We start from the raw sequence: 20,683 nt of genomic DNA on the forward strand, positions 1-20,683 counted from the left end.
TCCCAAACCAGTTTAGATCATGAAATACCAAGCCGGTTACAAGCAGCTGTGATTACTTGCTTATGCGATTGACAGTTTTAGTGGCTGCCTGATGTGTAAGTATCTTTGCACAGGATTGAAGACCTTTATTCAAATTGATCAGGGAGACTTTCTGGAGGAGGTGAGATTTATTAGAAGCACGTGCCTTTGTTCTGAATAAGCCAACTAATTGTCTCAAATTTCTTCGATTGTCCATGAAGAAGCATCGTAGGGGTCAGTGGACCAGAGTTAGGTGTCATGTGGCTGAAAAATCCTGGTGGGGTGCATTTTTAGGGCCCTTAGTAAGCTGTCAGTGGGTGATGGTATGGCACAACCCCAGTCGTTTGCCCATAGGGCGCAATGCATCCCGTTCCAGGCACTTGGGTCTCCAGGTAGGGAATAGGGCAGGTTCCTGTTTCCCCCACCTCCCTCTTTTCCTGGCTAAAACGAGTTTTCCCTTCTCTCTTTTCGTCAGTCCGTAGTGGCATTTCTGAAGGATCCAAAAGGGCCCCCACTGTGGGAAGAAGATCCTGGAGCCAAAGATGTTGTCCACATTGACAATGAAAAGGTAATTTTTCCGTATCAGTTCTGATGGGCTCTGGAAGCTTCCCCACTAACCAGGGTCTCCCAGGAGAGATGCCCAAGGAACTGAGAAGTGGAGTATTTTGGGACCTCCAAGGGAGCTGGACCAGGGCCCTAACATTTGGTTCCCCTTCCCAGCTCTGTGACGGAACCAACAGGAGATTACAGGCTGACTGCCTGAGCCCTTCCCCTGTTCTTCGCTGCCTTATATAATGTATTTTAACATGTTTAGATTTTCCTTATAGGAATATTGTTTAAATGTTTTCTCCTCATTAGGTTATTCGGTTGTTGGGACTGCCTTTGTGTTTTTTGGGTTTTATTTTAAAGTGGGTTTTGTTTTTTTGTTTGTTTTTGGTTTTTGTTTTGAGAATAATCTGTGAGGTTTGGGTTGGATTGCCAGAGACTTGGGTCAGGTCTTCACAATTCTGTGTTAACTTTGAACAAGTTATTTACTTCAGTTTCTGGATTTGGCTGGTGTCAGGGGCTGGGGTCAGAAAGGTGGTTCTGATGTACAGTCTCCATACAACCCTGACCCTCCTCCTTTCAAAGCCTGCCCCGCCTGACCTGCATGTGCCTCTTTATCCATGTGTACCTGGGTTTGTATCGTGCACATATGTGTGCCTTGCTTGCTTGGCTGTGCCTTTACATTAGGATGGGCAAGAACTTCTTTGTCATATTTCAAATGGCCTGTGAGACAAGCAGTGCTTTTTTGTAGATGGAAGGAGAATGTTCGTTTTTCTCTTGATAACATAAAATGTGCCTTTTATCTTCCTCTGCCTCCCCTTTTCATTTAAAATTATTGACTCCTGATGCTTGTTAGCTCAGAAGAAAATGATGCCATTTATACTTTCTGCAGGAGAGATCATGTGTGATCATCGTGGGCTAACCAAGTGGGCCTTTCAATTGAGGGGTGATTCAATTTAGGGGATGGGCATCAACGTTTCTGGGATAGAAAGTGCCAGTGTCCTCAGCTTGAAGATGAAACCTTTTTAATAGGCATGTTGGGGGAAAGGAGGAGGGGCAGGTGTCAGGAGGTGGTGGCACCTGTGCCTATAGCCAAGAAAAGACAAACAGCCTAAACTGATGGTTTCTCCCGGGTAGCTTTTGTGATAATACGTGTTTTCAGCCTCTCTGGAAAGTGATTGCCTGCTGCCTCCCCCAAAATGTTCATGTCCTGAAACTCCTGAAATTGCTCTTCTGTAACTAGAAATATTAAGCAGAAATATTTTTCCACACCTGTAGGCAATCCTCTTGATATACTGTGTGCTGCTGCTTTTCTGCTAATAGAATCCCCACGTAAAATAACAAGTTCCAAATTCAAGTTTGAATTGCCGATTTCTATTTGTAAGCTTAGAGTTCCACACTTAATTTGAAGGTAATTAAGCATCTATGAATGTAATGTGATATTGTAACTGTTCAGGGTATGAAACCAAATTGCTACAGGCTCAGAAAAACCTTTTCTTCTCAGATCTTTTACCGGTTTTAGCTCCAGGGATTCCAGAAGATCATTTTCAAAGCATCCTCCACCCCTAGTCAGGGTCAAAGTTCTTCGTTACAAATTCTGTCTTAAAATGAGTGCCTTAACCCGCTAGTTATGTAAATAAGAGTAAACATTTTCAGAATTTGTTATGCAATGTTTTAAATTCCCACAAAATATTTGTAATCTTTTTTATCTAACTGAAAAATTATAAGTACGATATGTTCATTGTTGAAAATTTAGAAAATTCAGCTTAAGCATAAAAGAAAAAAAAAAAAATCATCCCATCCCTCCCCATTGAGAGATACCCACTGCCAGTATTTTCTGTAACCTTCCAGGCTTTCTGCTTAATGCACACATAAATTTTGTTACTCACAAAAGTGTCATCACATTTTATATGCTGTTTTGTAACTTGCTTTTCACCCTTACTTAATGTAACATGCACATCTTATTGTGACATTGAATATTCCTCTTCATCAGGTTTAATGATGCAGTCGTATTCCATTGTGCGGGATGTACCATCATCTATTTACCTAATGCCTTGTTGCTGCCAGAAAGCTGCATTTTGAAATTTCCTCTTATTTCCCTTATTATTCAAGAGAGAAAAACCTCTAATTTTCTTCCATGGAAACTGGTTAGAGGAGCTTATTTTAATCAAAATATGCTCTGTCATGGTGCTACTCCGCAGTCCTTGACAGATTTGCTTTTTCCCAAACATCATTGACTCTGGTTGGAAGAAAAGTCTCCTACCCTGCTTTACACTGAAGTATCTCCATTAGCACTGTTGTGACCATTTGTCTTTTTACATTTATTATATTCATTTAACAAATGGTTATATATTGTTTGATAACGAGCCAGGCGCTGTTCTAAGGGTTTTTTATTTGTAAAACCCTTAGAACAAATGATCCATTTAGCTTGTAGCCTCCCGGGGATGGGGGCGCATCTCATCCTTACGCTCCTGTGTGCACCATGGTCTCCTCGGGCCCTGGATGGTGGCTGTAGGGCTGGGCTGGGGGAGATTCATAGTGGTGGGTTAACCCCGTGTTATGTGATGAGCAGATCCGCGCCTGGCCAAGTTGGGCCTCCATGAAAACAAGCACCGCCACAACAGAGCCACTTCACAGATCGCATAAGAAGAGACAGCCTCACGGGACCCAGTTATCTCCTTGCAGTCTTCATTGTTCAGTGGGGGCTGAAAGTAACACTGGTAACCTGGTTCCCACTACTTCATCCCACCAGGTGGCCTTTGGAAAGCCATTTGTCCCCTCGGGCGCTCAGTTTCCCCATCTGTAACATGTGAGGTGGCTAAAATAGATGGTCTCTGAGGGTCTTTCCGCCCCTGACGTGCCAGGACTCTGCACTGCACCCCCAGCCCCCAAGTCAGACCATGGGATTTCCAAACCCCCGCCGCACTCCTCCCGCCACCGTGGTTCCCCGGGAATGTCGTCTCCATTCCTGCGCTGTCTGTAACCTGCAGTGTTCTCTGTGCCTCAGGACTTCCGACGGCTCCTGAAGAAGGAAGAGAAGCCGATCTTGATGATGTTTTATGCTTCCTGTGAGTGACTTTCTCCTTTGGGTTCAAGTCAGACATTCAGACTCTGGGTGGGGCCGCTGGGGGCGCGAGGGGGACTGGGAACTAGCCCCGGGCCTCCACTTAGAACGCCTGGTCACGGTGCTCACACCGTCTCCGCCTGCACCTCTTTTCCTTTGTCTTTGCCTTTTCGTCTGGCTCCGCCTCTCCTGCGGTCCACATCAGTTTTTCTCTCACTGGCTTCCACATCCTTCTGCCCTCTTCCCCCAGCAGCAACATGGGTCTCTGCTCCAGGTCCCTCCGCCTTCCCCGCCCTCTGCCTCCTGCGGGCCTGTAGCCCTTTGCTGGCAGCCGTGTGCCCGGTGGAGCCGTATCTCGGCCCTGGCTCGCTCTCCTTGGCTGCTGCTGCTGACCACCCGGAGCCTGGCCGGCCTCGGGGCGGCTGCACGTCCAACTCTGGCTCCTGCAGAGCCACCTGGGAGGGCCGAGGGATCAGGACCAGGGAGAAAGGGGCCCACTCTTGGGGTTCAGTCTCTATATGAGGCAAGAGGTCGTGGGAACAGCAGAAGGATCATTGAGATGACGGCCAGAAGACCTGGGTTCTAATTCCAGCTGTGCCACCAGCAGGCTGGGTGACCTTGGTCAAGTCCTTCACCACTCTGTGCCTCAGTTCCCATTTCTGTAAGGGAAGGAAGGGGTTGGATCAGTGCAGTGGCTTTCAAACTTTTGGACTGTATTTGTAGTATTAAACATATTTTACATTGCAGCCCAGTACTATAGGTATATAAAGTGTATATAAGTAAGCTGAAAAGTTTCACTAAACCATATTTACCCTTACTACTTGCCATCCACTCCACCAGATGTAGAGCACGTTGATATTTTCTTTTTCATTGTTTTATTTAAACATTAATTGGTTTTTCCTACTACTTCGTAACCCTCTAATAAATGGTCAGCAAATCATGGCCTGTGGGCCGGCTGCCTTTTTTGTAAATTAATTTTTGTTGGAACACAGCCACCTCTGTTCATTTGCATGTTGTCTGTGGCTGCTTTCAAGCTACAACTGTGGAGTAGAGTAGTTGACAGTATGTCCTCAAAGCCACAGATATTCCCCCATCTGGGCCACCTCTGAAGTCTAACTGGTCCCCCCCAATGGATTGAAAAACCTCGGATTAGAGCCTGTGTGTGGCCTTAGGGCTGTATCTCTGTGAGCTACATGTGCCTTCAGGAAGCCAAAGGACTGAAGGCCGGAGCGAGGGGGGTTGTATGTGATGGGAGGTGGGTGTGCCCAGGCATGTCTGTGGCTCGAGTGGGTACCACAGGCTGTGGCACAGGGTTCTGTTTCCTCTTAAAAGCCTGCCTCCAATCCCCCTTCCTGAGAAGTTCTCCCAGCACAGGTTCCTCCCATCTCAACCCTGCTGACCATGCCTCCCCAGGCTGGATGCCCTTCTGTGGGTTCTGCCTGACTTGGGCCTGTGGCTTGTTCACTATGACAACAGCCTCTCCCCAGCCCATGTTGATTGCTGGGTGACCCCCACCCAGCCTCCCCCCACCCCTCCCTGCCCCAGGGGTGTGCCTGCCCATGGAAAGAGGCCCTGGAGTCCCACTTCCTATTAGAGCTGGCTCTGCCCAGGCGGTCTGCTCTTTAACCCTGGGTCAGTCTCTCTATTAATATTCACTTGTTGGTTTCACCCCTTTTTTTTTTCTCCTTGGAGGGATCTTACTACCTGCCCAGCTGTGAATTGCTTCAGGAATTATCCTGCCTGCGTAGTCCCTTAAGGACGGGCCTCCCTTCGTTTATCTTAGAACCCTTCAGGTCTCAACACGTTGGTTAAATGAGACTAAAACAGAGATGTCAGTATACAGTACGTGTCACAAGGCAGGGTCATGGTATAACCGTGCAGGTTTCAGCGTAATGACAGTAGGTAATCACAGAGAGAGGTTCACTAGCAGTGTGCACCGAAGTGTGTGTGCCATTCCCCCTGCCTCACCCCGACTCCCCAGGCTGTCTGGAAGGGCGACCATCCTCCTCATCACAGCAGGCAGAGCTGCGAGCAGGCTTATTATCTTTGTAGAATAGAAAGCTGGGACAGAAGAAACTAGGTTCCTTGTAGGTGTCATAGAACAATGAGTAGTGGAGAGGGAGGGAGAAAACTCGGAGCTGTTAAGTTTATACTTGTGAGGGATCAGATTGGCTGGCCTCCTGGGTCCCAGGTATCCCCAGATTGTGTTGTTGCTGTTGTTTTTAATGAAACAAGCTTGTGCTTTTATTTTACTAGTCCAACCAAGCAGTCATGGCCTCATAATTCAGCTTATTCCTGGGAAACACCAATTCCCTAACTGGGAAGTCCTTTAGGATTCTTTGATCCTAAATGATCAAAGATTGGGATGAAGGAACCTAAAGTCAGTGGAAGCCTTTAGTTGTGACAAATCTGAGTCCCGAGGACCTACTGATTATTCAGTGAATGTTTGTTGACTGAATTAATGAGAAAATAAAAGGGCTGGTGCTCTAACTTTTGGGGTTTGAGAGTGATCATTAGTCTTCTCTCTTCCCCTTCCTCCCAAGTGAATCAGTTGAAAGATAAACTCAAATAGGGATCACAGTACGAGCTCTATTTTTCGTAAAGCTCAAGTGGCAACTGGCTTGGCCCAGAGCTTCCTGTTACTCTTCCATCTCTTCTTCCCCTCAATAACTTCTTCACCCAGTACTCCACCCATGGGGACAGCTGGCTGACTGACACTTGTTTAGGAGTCACGGGGGATAATGTTGTTGCAGGCTGTAGACCGGCCGAGCTGGGGGAGAGAGGCCACACCTGTGAGGACAGGCAGTGAACTCCTGAATGTGACCCAGTGAGTGTCCCACTTCCTCCATCTCATCAAGTCACTGACTAAAGTGGGGGGTGAAGGACTTCATGTGTGCCCCCTTCATCCTCTCTCCTGGGGAGTGGAGTGACATCCCCATTCCCGGTGGAAGTGTCACCCCACCATGGACGGGGAGGCACGCTCTCAGGCCTTGTGCTGGTAGAGGCCCCCCTGCTGGTGCTTAGTTCTGCCCGCCCTCCCAGGTGTTGGCTCTGCCCTCAGCCTGCAGGGCAGGTGTTGTCTCCACCTTACAGATGGGGAGGCTGAGGCTCAGACCGCTTACATTGCTAGCCCGGGGTCACACAGGCAGCTGTGGTCAAGGGGTGTTGCACACCTGGGTCTCATTCTCCCCAGAGCTGAGCTCCCTCCTCTGCCTCTGCCGTGCGGCCTCCCATCCCTACCGCGTGGCATCCACCTGGTGGAGCTTGGGCACCCCGGGGAGTTGGCATTGCTGTCTCTGTTTCTATTCTCCTCTCCGAATCCCCACAGAGGGAACAAGGCCCCCTGACAAGTGTCACATTCCTCCCTTCCAGTGCTTGTGGGGACCATGCTGTGGTGGCAGCTGCTGGGGAGAGGTGCCTCTTGTCTTCTGAGGGCAGATGCTATGGGATTGCGCTGCAGGCTGACCTCACAGCAGCTCCTGTGTCTCCTTGAGTCTGAGCCTGAACTAACGGCATGTACTTAAGCCCAGGCGTAATGCGCTGATGTGTGTGTGTGTGTCCATCTGTTTGCCAGGCAGGAACGTCAAGGAGGGGACTGTGGGTATTTTTAGAGTTTTATGTCAAAATATCCTGCATTGCATCTTGTCTAGTAGACTTGGTGCTGGGGAGGTTCAGGTGGTCTCCGGGGAGTTTTGACCTGCTCACGGTTCTACAGTATCTATATCTGGCCCAGTGGCTGAGAGCAGCTCTCTACCTGCGTTACTCTGCCCACAGCCTGCCAAGGCATTAGCTAAACGTGGATTAGAGCTTGTCAGTCTGCCGCTGCGTGGCCCTGTCCCCACTGTGCCTTGTCAAGATGGCATCCAGACTGACGTGGGTTCCAGGCAGCTTTGGTATCTGTGGCCTTCAGAAGCATCTCAGAGCCTGTTTTGCAGCAGAGCGGCTGTCAGAAAGAGTAACAGCCTTGTGTGTCAGAATTCCTCCTGTCTGAGGAAACTGGGGCTCGTGTCCTGTGGGGTCAGTGCCTTTGTGTGGCTTGTTCTGGTTGAAGGGAAGGGGTGGGTTTAAATCGGAGTCTCTCTGAAGTAGTAGTGGGTGTTTGGGGCCTGGCTGTCTTGGCCCTGAGCCCCCCAAATTTGGGGGTTTCACCACCCAGGAGAGGAGTGTGACCGTGGTGGACCAGAGAGGGTTGAGTCAAAGACATCACAGAGTTCCCCAGTGTTAGTGCTGGAAGGGGCCTGAGGCTATCTGGTCCAACACCCCTCATTTGCCGGAAGGGGCAGCAGCCCAAAGAGGTGACCTGTCGGGGCCATCCAGCAGGTCGAGGGAAGATGAGAACTTGAGTGTCTGATCCTGGCCAGCGCTCGGCTGCCTCTAGCCATGGTGTGATTCACTGTTAATGAAGGAAAAGAGGCAGAAAATCCCCAAAGCCATTGTATGTATGGTTGCACATTTTTCCTCCTAATAGCATTTGATTCAGGTTCATCTGCAGCCCCTGGCTGGGCAGCGAGGGGAGGCTTTTAGTTGCGCACGAAGGGGGTGCTTTCCTGGCACCTGCTGTGGCTCCCTGAATCCCCGTTGAACTCATCCTCAGCTCTAAATTATTCAGTGCTTTGCCCTCCCCCAGCTGCGTCACATTTGCCTGTCAGTCCCACATTTATTGAGTGACTGCTGGGCTGGGTCCTGTTCATGCCATCGAGTTTGTCAGCTCTTGGGGGGCTGGGGCCTCTGCCTCTGTCCCCATGTGCTCCCAGAGCCTGGGGCAGTCCTGGCTTCTGGAGGTGGGATAAATGCTTGTTGGTGGAGGTTGGCCTGAGGGGAGAGAGGGCGGAGCATGGGGCCAATTGTAATCGTTTGGTTTTTCTCCTGCCGGTGACTAGGGTGCAGCGTGTGCAAGAGGATAATGCCGCATTTCCAGAAGGCTGCGACCCAGCTGCGGGGCCAGTTCGTAAGTGAGGCGCCATGGGCCAGGCGGGGCTGCCTGCCAGCTCCCTACTTCTCCCTCTCTCCCTGGGAGATGGCGGAGGACGGGTGCAGGGTGAGGGGAGAGGGCAGGTTTTGAAATCACGAGAAGGACTTACTCTATTACTGCTGCCCCTGCTGCCCCAGGCGTGTAGTTCAAAGACCTGTCCTCAGTGGATGCTGAGAACTCTCCAGAATTGCTGGGACCAGGAGAATTTGGCGCCTGTCAAAGACCAGTAATGAAATAGCCAGGAAACCAGCAAAGCACGTTCGGTGTCGCCGAGAGGCCAGGGGCCAGCAGCAGACCGTCAGGGGTCTAGAATGATGGGGGCTGGGCTCCAAAGCAGACCGAGGCTCTCCCGATGCCGGGGAGCCCAGTGGCAAAGAAAGGGGGCACGGTGACACCAAGAGTGGGCCCAAAGCACAAGAGGGTCCACGAGGCAGCCTCCTGGCCAGGCTTGCAGGGCTCTGTGGTTCCTGTGGGGCAGAAAGAACGTTGGAACCACAGCGGGGAGAGGCGGTGGGGAGCTGGAAACCTGAGCCCACGGGTTCTCAGAAGGAGAGTGTGCCGGGGAGCGGACAGGAGACAGGGTTGTCTCAGGGATGCCCACCTTTAGGAGACAGGAGGGGAAGGGGAGCCACTGAGGAAACGGGCCTTCAGAGAAGTAGGAGCAACCAGGATGGTCAGTGAGGGAGGAGGGGAGGCCGGGGCGGTCAGACTGGCTGAGCATCAGTCACTGATGGGCCTGGTCGTCTCTGTGTGTCCTTCGCTTTGCCAGGCTTGTCTCTTCTGTGCCATAGGTCTGTCCATTTTTGCACTTACCCCGAGCCACAGAGGTTTGGGGGTTTTTGTTCCGTTAGTTTTGGGTGTTTGTTCTTTTTTTTTCGTTTTGGTGGCAACAGAAAAATAACTGCTAGCTCCTCTGAGAGCATGGCAAAATCCATATTCCTTTCATGAAAGGTCATCAGGTGCCATCTCAGTGGGGCGGGCCAGAGTCCCACCAAGGGAGTCCTGAGATCTTAAAACTGCATCATGATCTTTATGGATCAAATTAAGTTGCTGATTAGTTCGGAGTCAATTAAAAAAAAGTTTAAATGGCAGCCCCTGAGCACGGTGACAGCCCTGCTAGCTGGCCCCAGGATCGGGTTGCAAAGAACCAGCTGCTTTCTCTTTTGACCTCATTTCTGGGGAGACACCAACGTCCTGCTTGTTTCTCACTAATAAACTTTTAGCAACTTGCCTGGAGACGTTTGGCCCTGGGGCACACATATATCACTCTGGGGAAGTTTCACTTCACATTTTGGGGCCTCAATAGATACCATATTTTAAGATTATTTCGCCTGGAGAAGAGACTTAATTACCCACAGAGTTCTTTCTGCTGCACCCGCATACACTTAAGACAACCGTTCAGCTCACCCTCCTAACTCTGTGGTGCCGTGGAGGGTAAAGAACTCCAGCCCCAATCAGATCACAAATTAGCTGGCCAGCTCCATCAGAGCAGGTGAGGTCTTGGTGCCAGTCTCGTGCACTTTCTGGAAGATTCTCAGCCAATGCTGCCTCTACCTGCCAAACTCAGCATTCCTCCAGGCCCCTCCTGTGCTTCCCCAGAGCCTGTCCCTGCCTTGCATGGTCATGTCTGCTCATCTTTGCTTTTGTTCTGGATCACTTTGTCCACCAGTTGATACTAATTATAATTAGGTTTTCTCACTGAGATGTGAGTTCTTGAATATTTCTTCAGCACAGAGCACAGGCCAAGCTCAGAATAGGTGCCCAACACATGCTGATGAATGAATGAATGAGCATGTGGCTTACTGGGTACATTTTATTTTAAGCTCTATATTTACATTAAAAGCGATATTCTCCTTTTTGAAAGGAATTCAGAGCATCAGTTCCTAAGGACGGAGGCAAAGTGGGAAGGACGTTTGTGGGACAAGGGCCCTGGGTTCTTTTCTGGCCCTGGGTTCACACTAGGCTCACTTGCAAGGTTAGCCCTGAAGATTACTTGTTAAGGGTACCTGCTTCCAAAAATGGGGGAAAAAAACCCAAAAAAAGCCAGTGCCTGCTTCTCCTGCTTGGGCCCAGGTCAAGAAATAGAAAAAGGTGACCCTCCCAGTTCCCTAGACAATGTTATAGAAAAGTCAGTGGGATTGTTCAGGTACCCCGTGAGGCTGGCCAATCAAGCCCAGCTTTGGCCAGGTGTTAGTTACCTCTGTGTTATGTGAACTCATCCATTACTTTGCTTCTGCATTTTCTTACTTGGGGTTTGTTTTGTTCTGCCTTCCCCTTAGTTTCTTAGGAAAGCACCTTTTGAAAAGTTCTCACCCTTTCCCAGCTCCATAAAGGAGGAAGGGTCCGAGCCACCGGGGACATCACCTACTTCAGGAGGCCTCTAGAGGCCAGGGCTCATGGTACAGCCACAGCTTCCCAGGAACGGGGCAGCCAGAGGTGTGGATTTCTTTTTGTCCTTGCACATGGGGCAGAGATGGGCTGCTGGTCCCCTGAAATCAAAAGCTTTCCCCCCACTGCACTGCTGAAATCCAGCTGGGTTAGCACCTCCTGTTTCCTCTTCATCTCTGTCATCTTTGGGCCCTTTTTGGCTGGCCGTGTCTGTGGCAGGGGTTAGAAACCTTCCTCCTCTACAGATTTCTTGGGAGGTGTCCAACCTAATGATGTCATTAAGTTGGAAACGAGGCTGGGTCAGGGATGCACAGCCTTTGCCGTTTTCCAGACTCAGATCTGCCCCTCTTTTTTGCTGTCACTGATGTCTGGTGAGTCATCGGCGTCTGTCCCATCTACTCCTACTAATTGACATCCTCATCAGCAGCCGCTCCCCTGTCTCAGAGCAGAGCCCATCCTCGTCTGTCTCCTCTTCCCAGCCTTGCCAGTTATTGACATTCACACTGAGTCTTTTGTTAACCTTGGCCATGATGGGCCATCTGGGTGTAAACGGTGAAATGTGTCGGTCTCGGTGACAGATTTGTGCAGATCAGACTGTGGTGCTGGCTGTTACTAACCGACTGCGAGATCTTGGGCAAGTTGCCTTGGAGCCTCCACTTCCCCCATCCTTAAAATGGGGATGGTAACACCAACCCTGCCCACCTCACTGGGCTGTTGGAAGAGCGAATGGGCTGGTGCGTGGAGACAGCTCTACCACCTGCAGACACTTCACAGATACAGATGACTGACACCTCCACCCGGTTCCCACTGCTCTGTGCTTACTGTTCCTTCCACTCGCCGAATGGGGTGCTCCCAAGGGTCTGCTTTCCACCCTTCTTTCTTTCTTATTAACACATTGGAGCAAGGGCCTGGCACTATACTCTCCTTGTCTCCTGTGGACTGTCCCTCAGTGATTTGTATCTACATCTATAGCTCAACAAAATGTAGCTCCATGGAGCCTGAGTCTCTAAGCTCCAGTACCACATGTCAGACTGCTTGCTTCCCATCTTGTTCTGGATTCTTCTCCCTGGGTCCCAGATGCAGGATGTCTAAAATAAAATTCAGTGTCTTTCCATCTGGCAGGTGGCCAGCTTTCCTTCACGACTCCTCCCGAGCACCGCAGGCTCCTCTGCTGGTGTGCCTTTTTGCCAGGCCATTGTCATCCATCTCTCCCCCTCACATCCTCCATCCTCTCCCTGCCCACCAGCCCAGGTCAGACCCTGGTTAGCCCATACAGGGTGGTTGCCAAAGACTGCTGACTTGTCTCCCTGACCTGTGACTTTCCCCTTACAACCCCCGATAGCTCTCCGGCACCTCCTGAATAAAGTCCTGGTTTCTTAGACATTAAAGCCTGGTCCACAGCGACCTCAGTGAACTCGCCCAGCCTTCTCTCCCTACTCCCTTCTGTGTGTCCTACAGTTAAACCAACATGGTCTCAGTTCTTGAGCCACATCTTGTTTTGTCTTGTCTCCATTTTCTCTTCCTGGAATGTCTGTGGAAATCTTACCCTCCTTGACCACTAGCTCACACGCTCCTGCTTTGTGGAGTTTCCTTGATGGTTCCTGTCACAACATGGGCTGGACATGAGGAAGATCATGTTGTGTCAGCCGACTGGCCCCAAGCACACATGGCTCGGTGTCAGGCACGGTGGCCCTAACTTCTCCTTAGGTTGAGACCAGTTTTGCCTCATTTGGATTCACAAACTCCAAAAAGTGTTTGTAAGTAGTTGTTCAAAAAAACAGTTATCTCATTAACTAATAAATGACCCCAAAGTAGTCAGAAGTGCTACAGAAACTCAGAGAATTAAGAGTTCATCACAAGCAAAGGTGGTTTAGAAAGGCCACCTAGGGGAGTGGGATTTGATTTGCCTTAAAAGATGGATGAGTCTTTGCTGGTAGCCGAGAGAGGGGGAGTGGGCAACCTGAGCAGAGGGGGTAGAATACTCGAAGTCAGGGCCAGGAGAATACAGCATGGGTTCTGGGAGTGTGAGCAGATCTGCAGAGCTTCTTAGTGGTATTAGTGAAGACGGCTAACAGATTTTGAGCGTTGTAGATACTTTACTTGTACCATCTCATTTAGTCTTCACAGCAACCAGAGGAGGGGGCTGCAGATGAGGAGACTGAGACACAGAGGCAACTGTGACTTGCTCAAGGAAAACATCTACTGAGAGAGGAGTTAGGATTTAGACCCAGCATCCTAACCCCTGAGCCCAGGCTCCTAGCCACTGTGGTATATTCCCATCGGCAAGGAGCCCCAGACGGCAAACAGTCCAACTTCCTCCCTGTGTAGAAATCTCAGACTGTCTCATTCCTGGGAGAATTATAAACCTAGACCCTAGCAGGTGCACAATTAAGGGTTTTGTAGGGAAGAAGAATTAAAAAACGAGATAGGGACCATATGGTCTTTGAGTGTGGAGTTAGACTTTAGCCTGCATTCAGTGGAATTGAAAGGTTTTGCACCGGGAAGTGGTGTAATGAAAGAGGAGGATGTGGAAGATTAACCTTGTGGTGAATGTGCACTGACACTGGGGAGATCAATTAGACATTAAAAAAGAACTCTAAAGTAGACAATTATTACTGGAACAGGCTGCTGAATCAGTCTGGGGAGATGAGCAGACGGGCTTTTAGAGTGTTCCAGGGCTTCTAGTAAGTTCTGTCTCAGGTTTATTTTCCCTGTATTCCTTGTAGCATCCCACAAAGGGGTGGGAGAAAAAAAAAACAGATTTAGCAAGCATTTATTGTGTGTCTGCTGTATGCCAGGCACTGTGCTAGGTACTTAAAATGGTTCATAAGATATGTTTAAACGCCTCTAGGGATGGAGGTGCCAGAGGCACAGGTGGCTCCCATCACCCAGGATTTGGTAGGAAATAAAGAACTTGAGCACCAGTTTTGTGCTAAAGCCTCTGACTTGGGTCATCCCATTCAGTTCTCTTAAGAGCCCTGTGATAGTCTCCTCACCCACACCTTCCAAACAGGGAACCTCAGGGAGGGTGAGTGACTTGTCCAAGGTCACATGACTGCCAAGTGGAAACAGTCTTCTGAATCAAGTTCACTGTCCACTGAGACTGCTCTTTCCCGTTTTCTCTCCCTGTGCCTCCTCACGTATTATTCAGCAAAATTCCGCTTCCTGGTTTCTTCTTTCTGCTTCTGTAACTGCTGCTGGCTTTTTTGAACTTCCTGTCCCCGCCCCTCTATGCCACCTGGCGTTGTGGAACAGCCTTCTTGCATCTGGGCACACTGTGTTCTGTCGTGAGAACAGATTCAAAGTCCTTTTTCCGGGCACCTGATCCTGCCATATAGAAAAAAGTTCCTGCTTCGGGAAAGGAGTTCTAGGGGACTCATTCTGGGTTGTTCTTAGTACATAGGCTTGTCATCAGTAACACAGCTACTACAGTTTCCCTTCCCCATTCAGGGGTGTTGGATATGTGGACCCCTGCAACCAGAACATGTTCAGACTTCAGAGATGATGGTCAAACGATGCTGTAGGTGATGGTCTCCCACAGGAGGCCTAACAGGGTTTGGAGGGAGGAGAGTTAGGCAGGCAGATGGTCATGAGAACCATGCAACCTCTTTGGCCACATTAACTGTGAGATCTGAGAATGTTGCACATGAAGCCGGGGCGGACAGACTGAGGTATCCAGGAAGGTGTCCAAGGATGCCTTAGAGTGGTAGAGTGGCTGAGTGGTGATTCCATAACTTGGGAGAAGAGTACAACCTTAGTTGACATGGGCAGAGAAAAGGCATAATACGTACTTGGGTGGCAGTGAACCAACTCTAGGACCTGGTTGACCTTGGTTACAAGGCCAGGTTTCTTCTTCAACCCTCAGAACTTTGTTTTGCTCTGGGATGGTTTTTCCCACAGGGCAGGCAGGAGGGAATGCCGGTATGGGGGGCAGCCCTTGGGCCCAGATGACTGCTTCTTCCAGAGCACTCGGGCATCGTTCCCAGCTGGCTTGGGTAGCCTTGCTCCCCCGCTGCCCTGGGCTGTGCGTCAGACTGTGAGGCTTCGTCCCCATCATCTGTTTCTGGTGGGACAGCTGGGCAGGCATGGACAAGGTGAGGGCGTCTGCGGGCGGAGAGTGGACAGGTCTGTTCTCCCTTTGCTCCCAGGTGCTGGCCGGGATGAACGTCTACTCCTCGGAATTTGAAAACATCAAGGAGGAATACAGCGTGCGCGGCTACCCCACCATCTGCTATTTCGAGTAAGTCCCCTGCTTCTCTGCTGACACTCGCTCCCCTCCATGACGGCATTTGCCTCCCTGGCTGAGCCCACGGTGTCTCCCCATGTTTCACAGGAAAGGACGGTTTCTGTTCCAGTACGACAGCTATGGGTCCACAGCTGAGGACATCGTGGAGTGGCTGAAGAAGTAAGTTGGCGTTTGCCTGGGTTGGGGGGGGTGGGGAAGGGTGCCCAGAGGGGGAGGGGCATCTGCCGGGCCCCAGGGTCTCCCTGGTCACAGGGCTCCGGCTGGTGGTTGGGAAGAGAATGAGGAAAGAAACGACGATTTTGTGCTGCCCACGCAACTGTCTGTGGGCTGCATCTAGGTGAGGGTGGGGATCTGTGTGTGCAGAATGTGCGAGTCGGGAGGATTTCGTGTGACTGGCCGTGATGACTGCATTTCAGATAGGTTTTTTCCCCTTAGTCTACCTGATGGCTAGAAGTATTTCTCACCCAGGACGGCAGGTTTGAGAGAGGTTCCACTGCAAGTCTCTCTGAAAATAGAGTTGTCAGTCGAACACTCATTTCAAACATAACACTTTGTATTATGTGCCATGAAGCTAAGAAGTGTCCTCATGCCTTAGATTTGCAGACTGCTTTGCCCTTCACCATGCAGCCCCGCGGAGCTGCTTCATAGCAACCTGTGGTCCTGTTTATAACGTGATTAGATCCTTATAACCCAAACCACCCGTGCACCTGGAGTCCCCCGCCCCCCATGCTAGGTGTGTGACTTTTGCGTGACGCTTGGACCCTGATTGGTGTGTTGGATGGGGAATCTGTCTCCCCAACACCTTCTCCGTGGCCGGAGCTCTCCTGAAGCCCACCCCGGAACACTCACCTGCTCTGGGCTCTGCCTGTCACCAGCCTGGCACTTGCCAGTCAGTGCCGGTGTGTGGTTATTTGTGCACAGCGCTTAGAATAAGAACAGCATTTTGGAGCATTTTGGGAGCTCCACTTTGTGGCTGACCCTGTTCTTAGCACTTTATGTCTCATGGAATCCTCAGGACAGCCCCATAAGGAAGATATTATTATTACCCTTATTTCATGAATGAGGTGACTAAGCAGAGTGATGAAGCAGCTCGTCCAAGCTCCTGCAGCTGACAAACAGAAGGGCTAGTGTTGGCCCCCGGCAGCAACTCCCCCGAGTTCTGGCCGGAGCCTCTGCCCTTTCCCCAGCTGCCAGCACGGTGGATATTTATTGACATCGTTACCGCAGAGGCAGAGGGTTAAAGAATTAGTTATCCAAAGCAATGAGGTTGAAAGTGTGTATTTTCAGAATGGGAAAGGAAGATAAATTTTGTACCAAAAAAAAAAATACCCCCAAACCCACAACAAACTGTTTGATTCTAAAGGTTGAAACTCTCAATCTTCTGTTCCGTGGGTTCCCGGGGGCCCAGGAGATAAAACACCATGGCAGAACCGTGTTTGCATGGTGTCCTTTATTTCTTGGAAACATTTTCACATCTCTGTCTCCATCTATTACCTCATTTCCAGCCCCTGCCCAGGAAGGCAGCTCCCCATTATCCTGTACTCATTGTCTTAACCTGGGCCTTCGCACCCCTGTTTTCATTTTTCACTTGATAATAAGCATGTCCTCTCCTCCAGCCAGACATATCTCGCTTTGCTTTGGGAGAAGGTTTCAACAAATGGCAGTCTCATTTGTCACCAGAGCATAAAATCTGCTTCCCTCCCCCTTCTCTAACGTTTTCTGGCTTCAAAATACACTCTTATCTTCTTGAAGGATAAGGTTTATTATTTTTTTTAGAAAGTGTTCAGAATTGCTTGCTAGCCCTGGACCAGGGGAGCACGTCAGTGGCTTTTCTGAGATGGGGCATTATCTCCCCGCTGGACTCCGCCACTCCGTCCCCCACCCCACCCAGCCCCACCGCAGCTCCTCCACCAGACTCTGTCCCAGGCCCCACTCCTACCCCCAGGGCTGCCTCCTGATCCCTGTCCTGGGCTGGCCCTCCCCACTTCCCACCTCCGCCTTCCTCCCTCTCCTCACCCCCATGGGCCAGAGACCTTGTTAGCAGCTTTTGGTTCACCCTGGGTCTCCAGTCTCCAGGCGGCTGAGGTTGGTGGGTTAACTCCGGGGAAGGGAAGACAGCATCCGCGTCCCCCTGGGCAACACCTCCGGAGCTGCCCAACCACCTGTGGTCCCTGTGCTGGAAGTGCACACATGGGGGCAGCTCCTCCAAAGGCATGACCATAGCCCACTCCCCCAGCACAGCCGGGGACAGGGAGGCGACTTCCTCAAGGACCCCCAGTGAGCTGCCTCATCTCATGCCTCAGCAAGATCTAGCAATGTCACTGTGCTGCCAGCTCGCTTAATTTTTTTTAAAGTCTTTTCTGATTTTAAGGCTATTCAGTGAGCTATATCATTATTGAAAAACTTAAATATTTAGTTAAACAAGGGGAAAAGTGGCCCCCTTACTCCACTACCCAAAGATAATGTGTGGTGATATTTGGCAAATTTCCTTCTAGATTCCCCCCAACATATACCCAGCTGTGTGTGCGTGTGCGTGTGTGTGTGTGTGTGTGTGTTTTCCTGGTGCCACGTGTTTTAAGTCTTCACCAGGTTTCCACCAAATCCTGGTGGGTGGGTAGCAGTGATCCTACCTTTCCTGCTGCCCTGCACTTCTTCCTTGGGCCTCTCCATTGGCTGCTCATGGCTTATGGTCACCAAATGTAGAAGGATGAGGGTGGATCCAGCCTTGCTAATTCTCTAGATCAGGGGTCCCCAACCCCCGGGGCGTGGATCGGTAGTGGTCCGCGGCCTGTTAGGAACCGGGCCGCACAGCAGGAGGTGAGTGGCGGGCCAGCGAGCGAAGCTTCATCTGCGGCTCTCCATCGCTTGTGTTACCGCCTGAACCCTCGCTCACATTACCACCTGAACCATCCCCCCCCACCCCACCCCCATCGTGGAAAAATTGTCTTCCACAAAACCACTCCCTGGTGCCAGAAAGGTTAGGGCCCGCTGCTCTAGATGACTTTCAGAAGCCCAGGAGAGAAGAGCCAAATCCTGCCCTCTGACATGTGACTGGCGAGTGGGCCAGGCAGGGCATCCCTGGTGTCGGAGTGCCCCAGGGCTCTGGGGTAGATGCGATGATCCTGGCAGTGTGCCCTCTGGTGCTTCTGGCAGCTGCGTTTCTCATTCCACTCTGCAGATTTCCTGCTACTCAGTTGGGCTTGGCAGGTAGAGGGTGCAGAAGTCCATTTTGACCTAGCTACCCATTTCTGCCTGTGTATTTTTATACTAACCAGAAGTGGACTGAAAACAAACACAAAGCCTTCTTGACTTGTCATGTTTTGAGTTGCATCTTCTTATCAATGGCATGTGCACCTGCCTCAGGCAAGGATGTGCTTTGTGTGAACTTCCCAGTCCTGGAGAACCTGGGAAGTCAGAGTTGCAGGATTGGAAGGGAGTGTGAAAGTCAGTGAATCTGCCCCCAGCAATTCCCTTTCAGTGTTGTGTTACCTCTAGGACAGATGTAGTTACTCCATCCCGCTTAAACACCTCAGAGGACAGGGCCTCGACTCATTTTGAGGGTGTCCACTCATGTTTGAATGATTCTTATTGAGGTTATGAATGATATCTAGGAACATTTGGGTAGTATTTCATACATTCACGTCCATTATCTGTCTAGATGTACCTGCAAGGCAGATGAAGAAGGGCCTACAGATATACTGCCTTGTAGATGTTTTAAGTCAGGCTGGTTGCCTAAGCCCCTAGAACTGGAAGGTGGAGGAAACAGGACTCAAAGCCAGGTCTTCTGACTCCCAGTCCGGCTCTTTCTCTCTTATCTGTTGTAGATAGAACATACTTAGTTCTGTTGAGCTAAAGTTTCTTTCTCTGGAGCTTCCACTTGGTGTTGGTTCTCCTTTATGGAGCCACAGAAAATAAATCTTAGTTTCTCTTCCCAGTGCAGTCTGAAATGTTTGAAGACAACTATTGTGTTCCCCATGTCTCCTCTTCTCCTGGTTAGACACCTCCAGCTCCTTCAACTATTCTTCTCTCATTCCCTTGTTGATTCAAAAAGAGTTTATTGGGTATCTGCTTTGTGTTAGGCGTAGGAGGTAGAGAGATAATCTAGAGGCAGCCCCATTCTTTAAGGAGAGAGACAGTAAAAAGCATAGTTCAGTCATAGTGCCCTCTTACTGCTGTGCCCAGCTCTGCAGGCCTCTCCAGAAAGCAAACTTCCTGCTTGCTTCCACTGAGTGGGAGAGGGGCATCCACCTGGCTGCTGGGGAGACAGACAGGATCTGAGGGCCCCCCATTCAGCCCCAGGCCACAGCCCTGCTTTAAGGGGGTCCTCCTGGCCCTTCGGAGCCTTTGCATATTAAGGTGGTTCTTGGGCCCCTGCCCCCTCTGAGCACCCAGCACCTCAAGTTTCCACCCTCTAAGAAAGGCAGAAGTTTTTTGCTAAGTCGGTTTTCTAGCTTCTAAATTTGCACTGACCTCTTTTTCTCTCTTTGCTGTTGTCTTCTTCCCCGTTCTTTTTGCTCCTGTGGGTTCATACTTTTTTTTTTTAAACTCTTGTACTGTTATTTTAGTGGTTTTGGAGTGTGTCCTCCATGTTTAACTAGAAATTTCTCAAGCACTTTCATATGCTTGTACTGCTGCTGAGGCACGGCTTCTCCATTCTGTGTGTATAGTCTTGCTGGATTTTTAAAAATTATTTTAATTTTAGAATAGATTCCTTTCACATAATTAAAATAATTTTTAAAAAGATACTTAAAAATTATACATTGAAGTTTTCCTTTTATCTGGTTCCTCCATCCTATTCTCCCTCCTACCCCCTAGAGGTAACAACTTTAATTAGTCCTTATGCAGATAACACTCAAACATGAATAAGTATTTTTTATTTCTCTCTATTTTATGCAGAAGTTAGCACATTATGGCCTGTTGTGTATATCCCAGCAGTCTACCCACATCAGAGTGTAGGGGAGCTTCTTTGTCCTCCTTTACCACGCTCAGCCCTCCATCGTGCAGAAGGACTGCAGTTTACCTGCCAAGGGACACTGGGTTCTTCTAGTCTTTGCTATGACAAATCATCTACAATGAATACTTTGGAATGTACGTAATTTTGCATGTGTCCAGGTGTATTGGAAAGATAGATTCCCTGAAGTGGAATTGGTGATGTTTTCAGGGATTGGTGTTTTGAGCCCAGGTTTTGGAACCTAGGTTTCTTGGTGTTGGTCTGGGACCGTTGTCTGGCTGGTGACTCATTCTAAAGCTTGATTTTGCCATCAGAGCTACCTGACATTGGATGTGCACAGGCTCAGAGTGGTTTGCCCTCTCCCTGCCACTTCCCATCGCTTCAGACCAGGGTGGCTGAAGCCACCAGTGGGGCCTCATCCAAAGCACCAGAGAGGGCTCCTGAAGGTGCCGTCAGACCCAGGCTCTGCCGTGGGGTGGGGCTGGCAGGTTCCACTGT

At 50.0% G+C, this 20,683-nt stretch overlaps 1 protein-coding gene across 1 annotated transcript in view; it reads left to right on the plus strand.

Moving 5' to 3' along the window:
- Window positions 1-20,683, plus strand: part of PDIA5 (protein disulfide isomerase family A member 5) — a 91,236-nt gene that overhangs the window by 37,436 nt on the left and 33,117 nt on the right. Inside the window, exons 6-10 of the mRNA XM_061194258.1 lie at window positions 494-586; window positions 3,572-3,632; window positions 8,509-8,576; window positions 15,137-15,228; window positions 15,322-15,393. Of these exons, the coding sequence (XP_061050241.1) occupies window positions 494-586; window positions 3,572-3,632; window positions 8,509-8,576; window positions 15,137-15,228; window positions 15,322-15,393 (386 nt within the window). The remainder of the gene's footprint in view (window positions 1-493; window positions 587-3,571; window positions 3,633-8,508; window positions 8,577-15,136; window positions 15,229-15,321; window positions 15,394-20,683) is intronic.

Source organism: Eubalaena glacialis, chromosome 6 (genome assembly GCF_028564815.1).
Source record: "Eubalaena glacialis isolate mEubGla1 chromosome 6, mEubGla1.1.hap2.+ XY, whole genome shotgun sequence".
NCBI lineage: Eukaryota > Metazoa > Chordata > Mammalia > Artiodactyla > Balaenidae > Eubalaena > Eubalaena glacialis.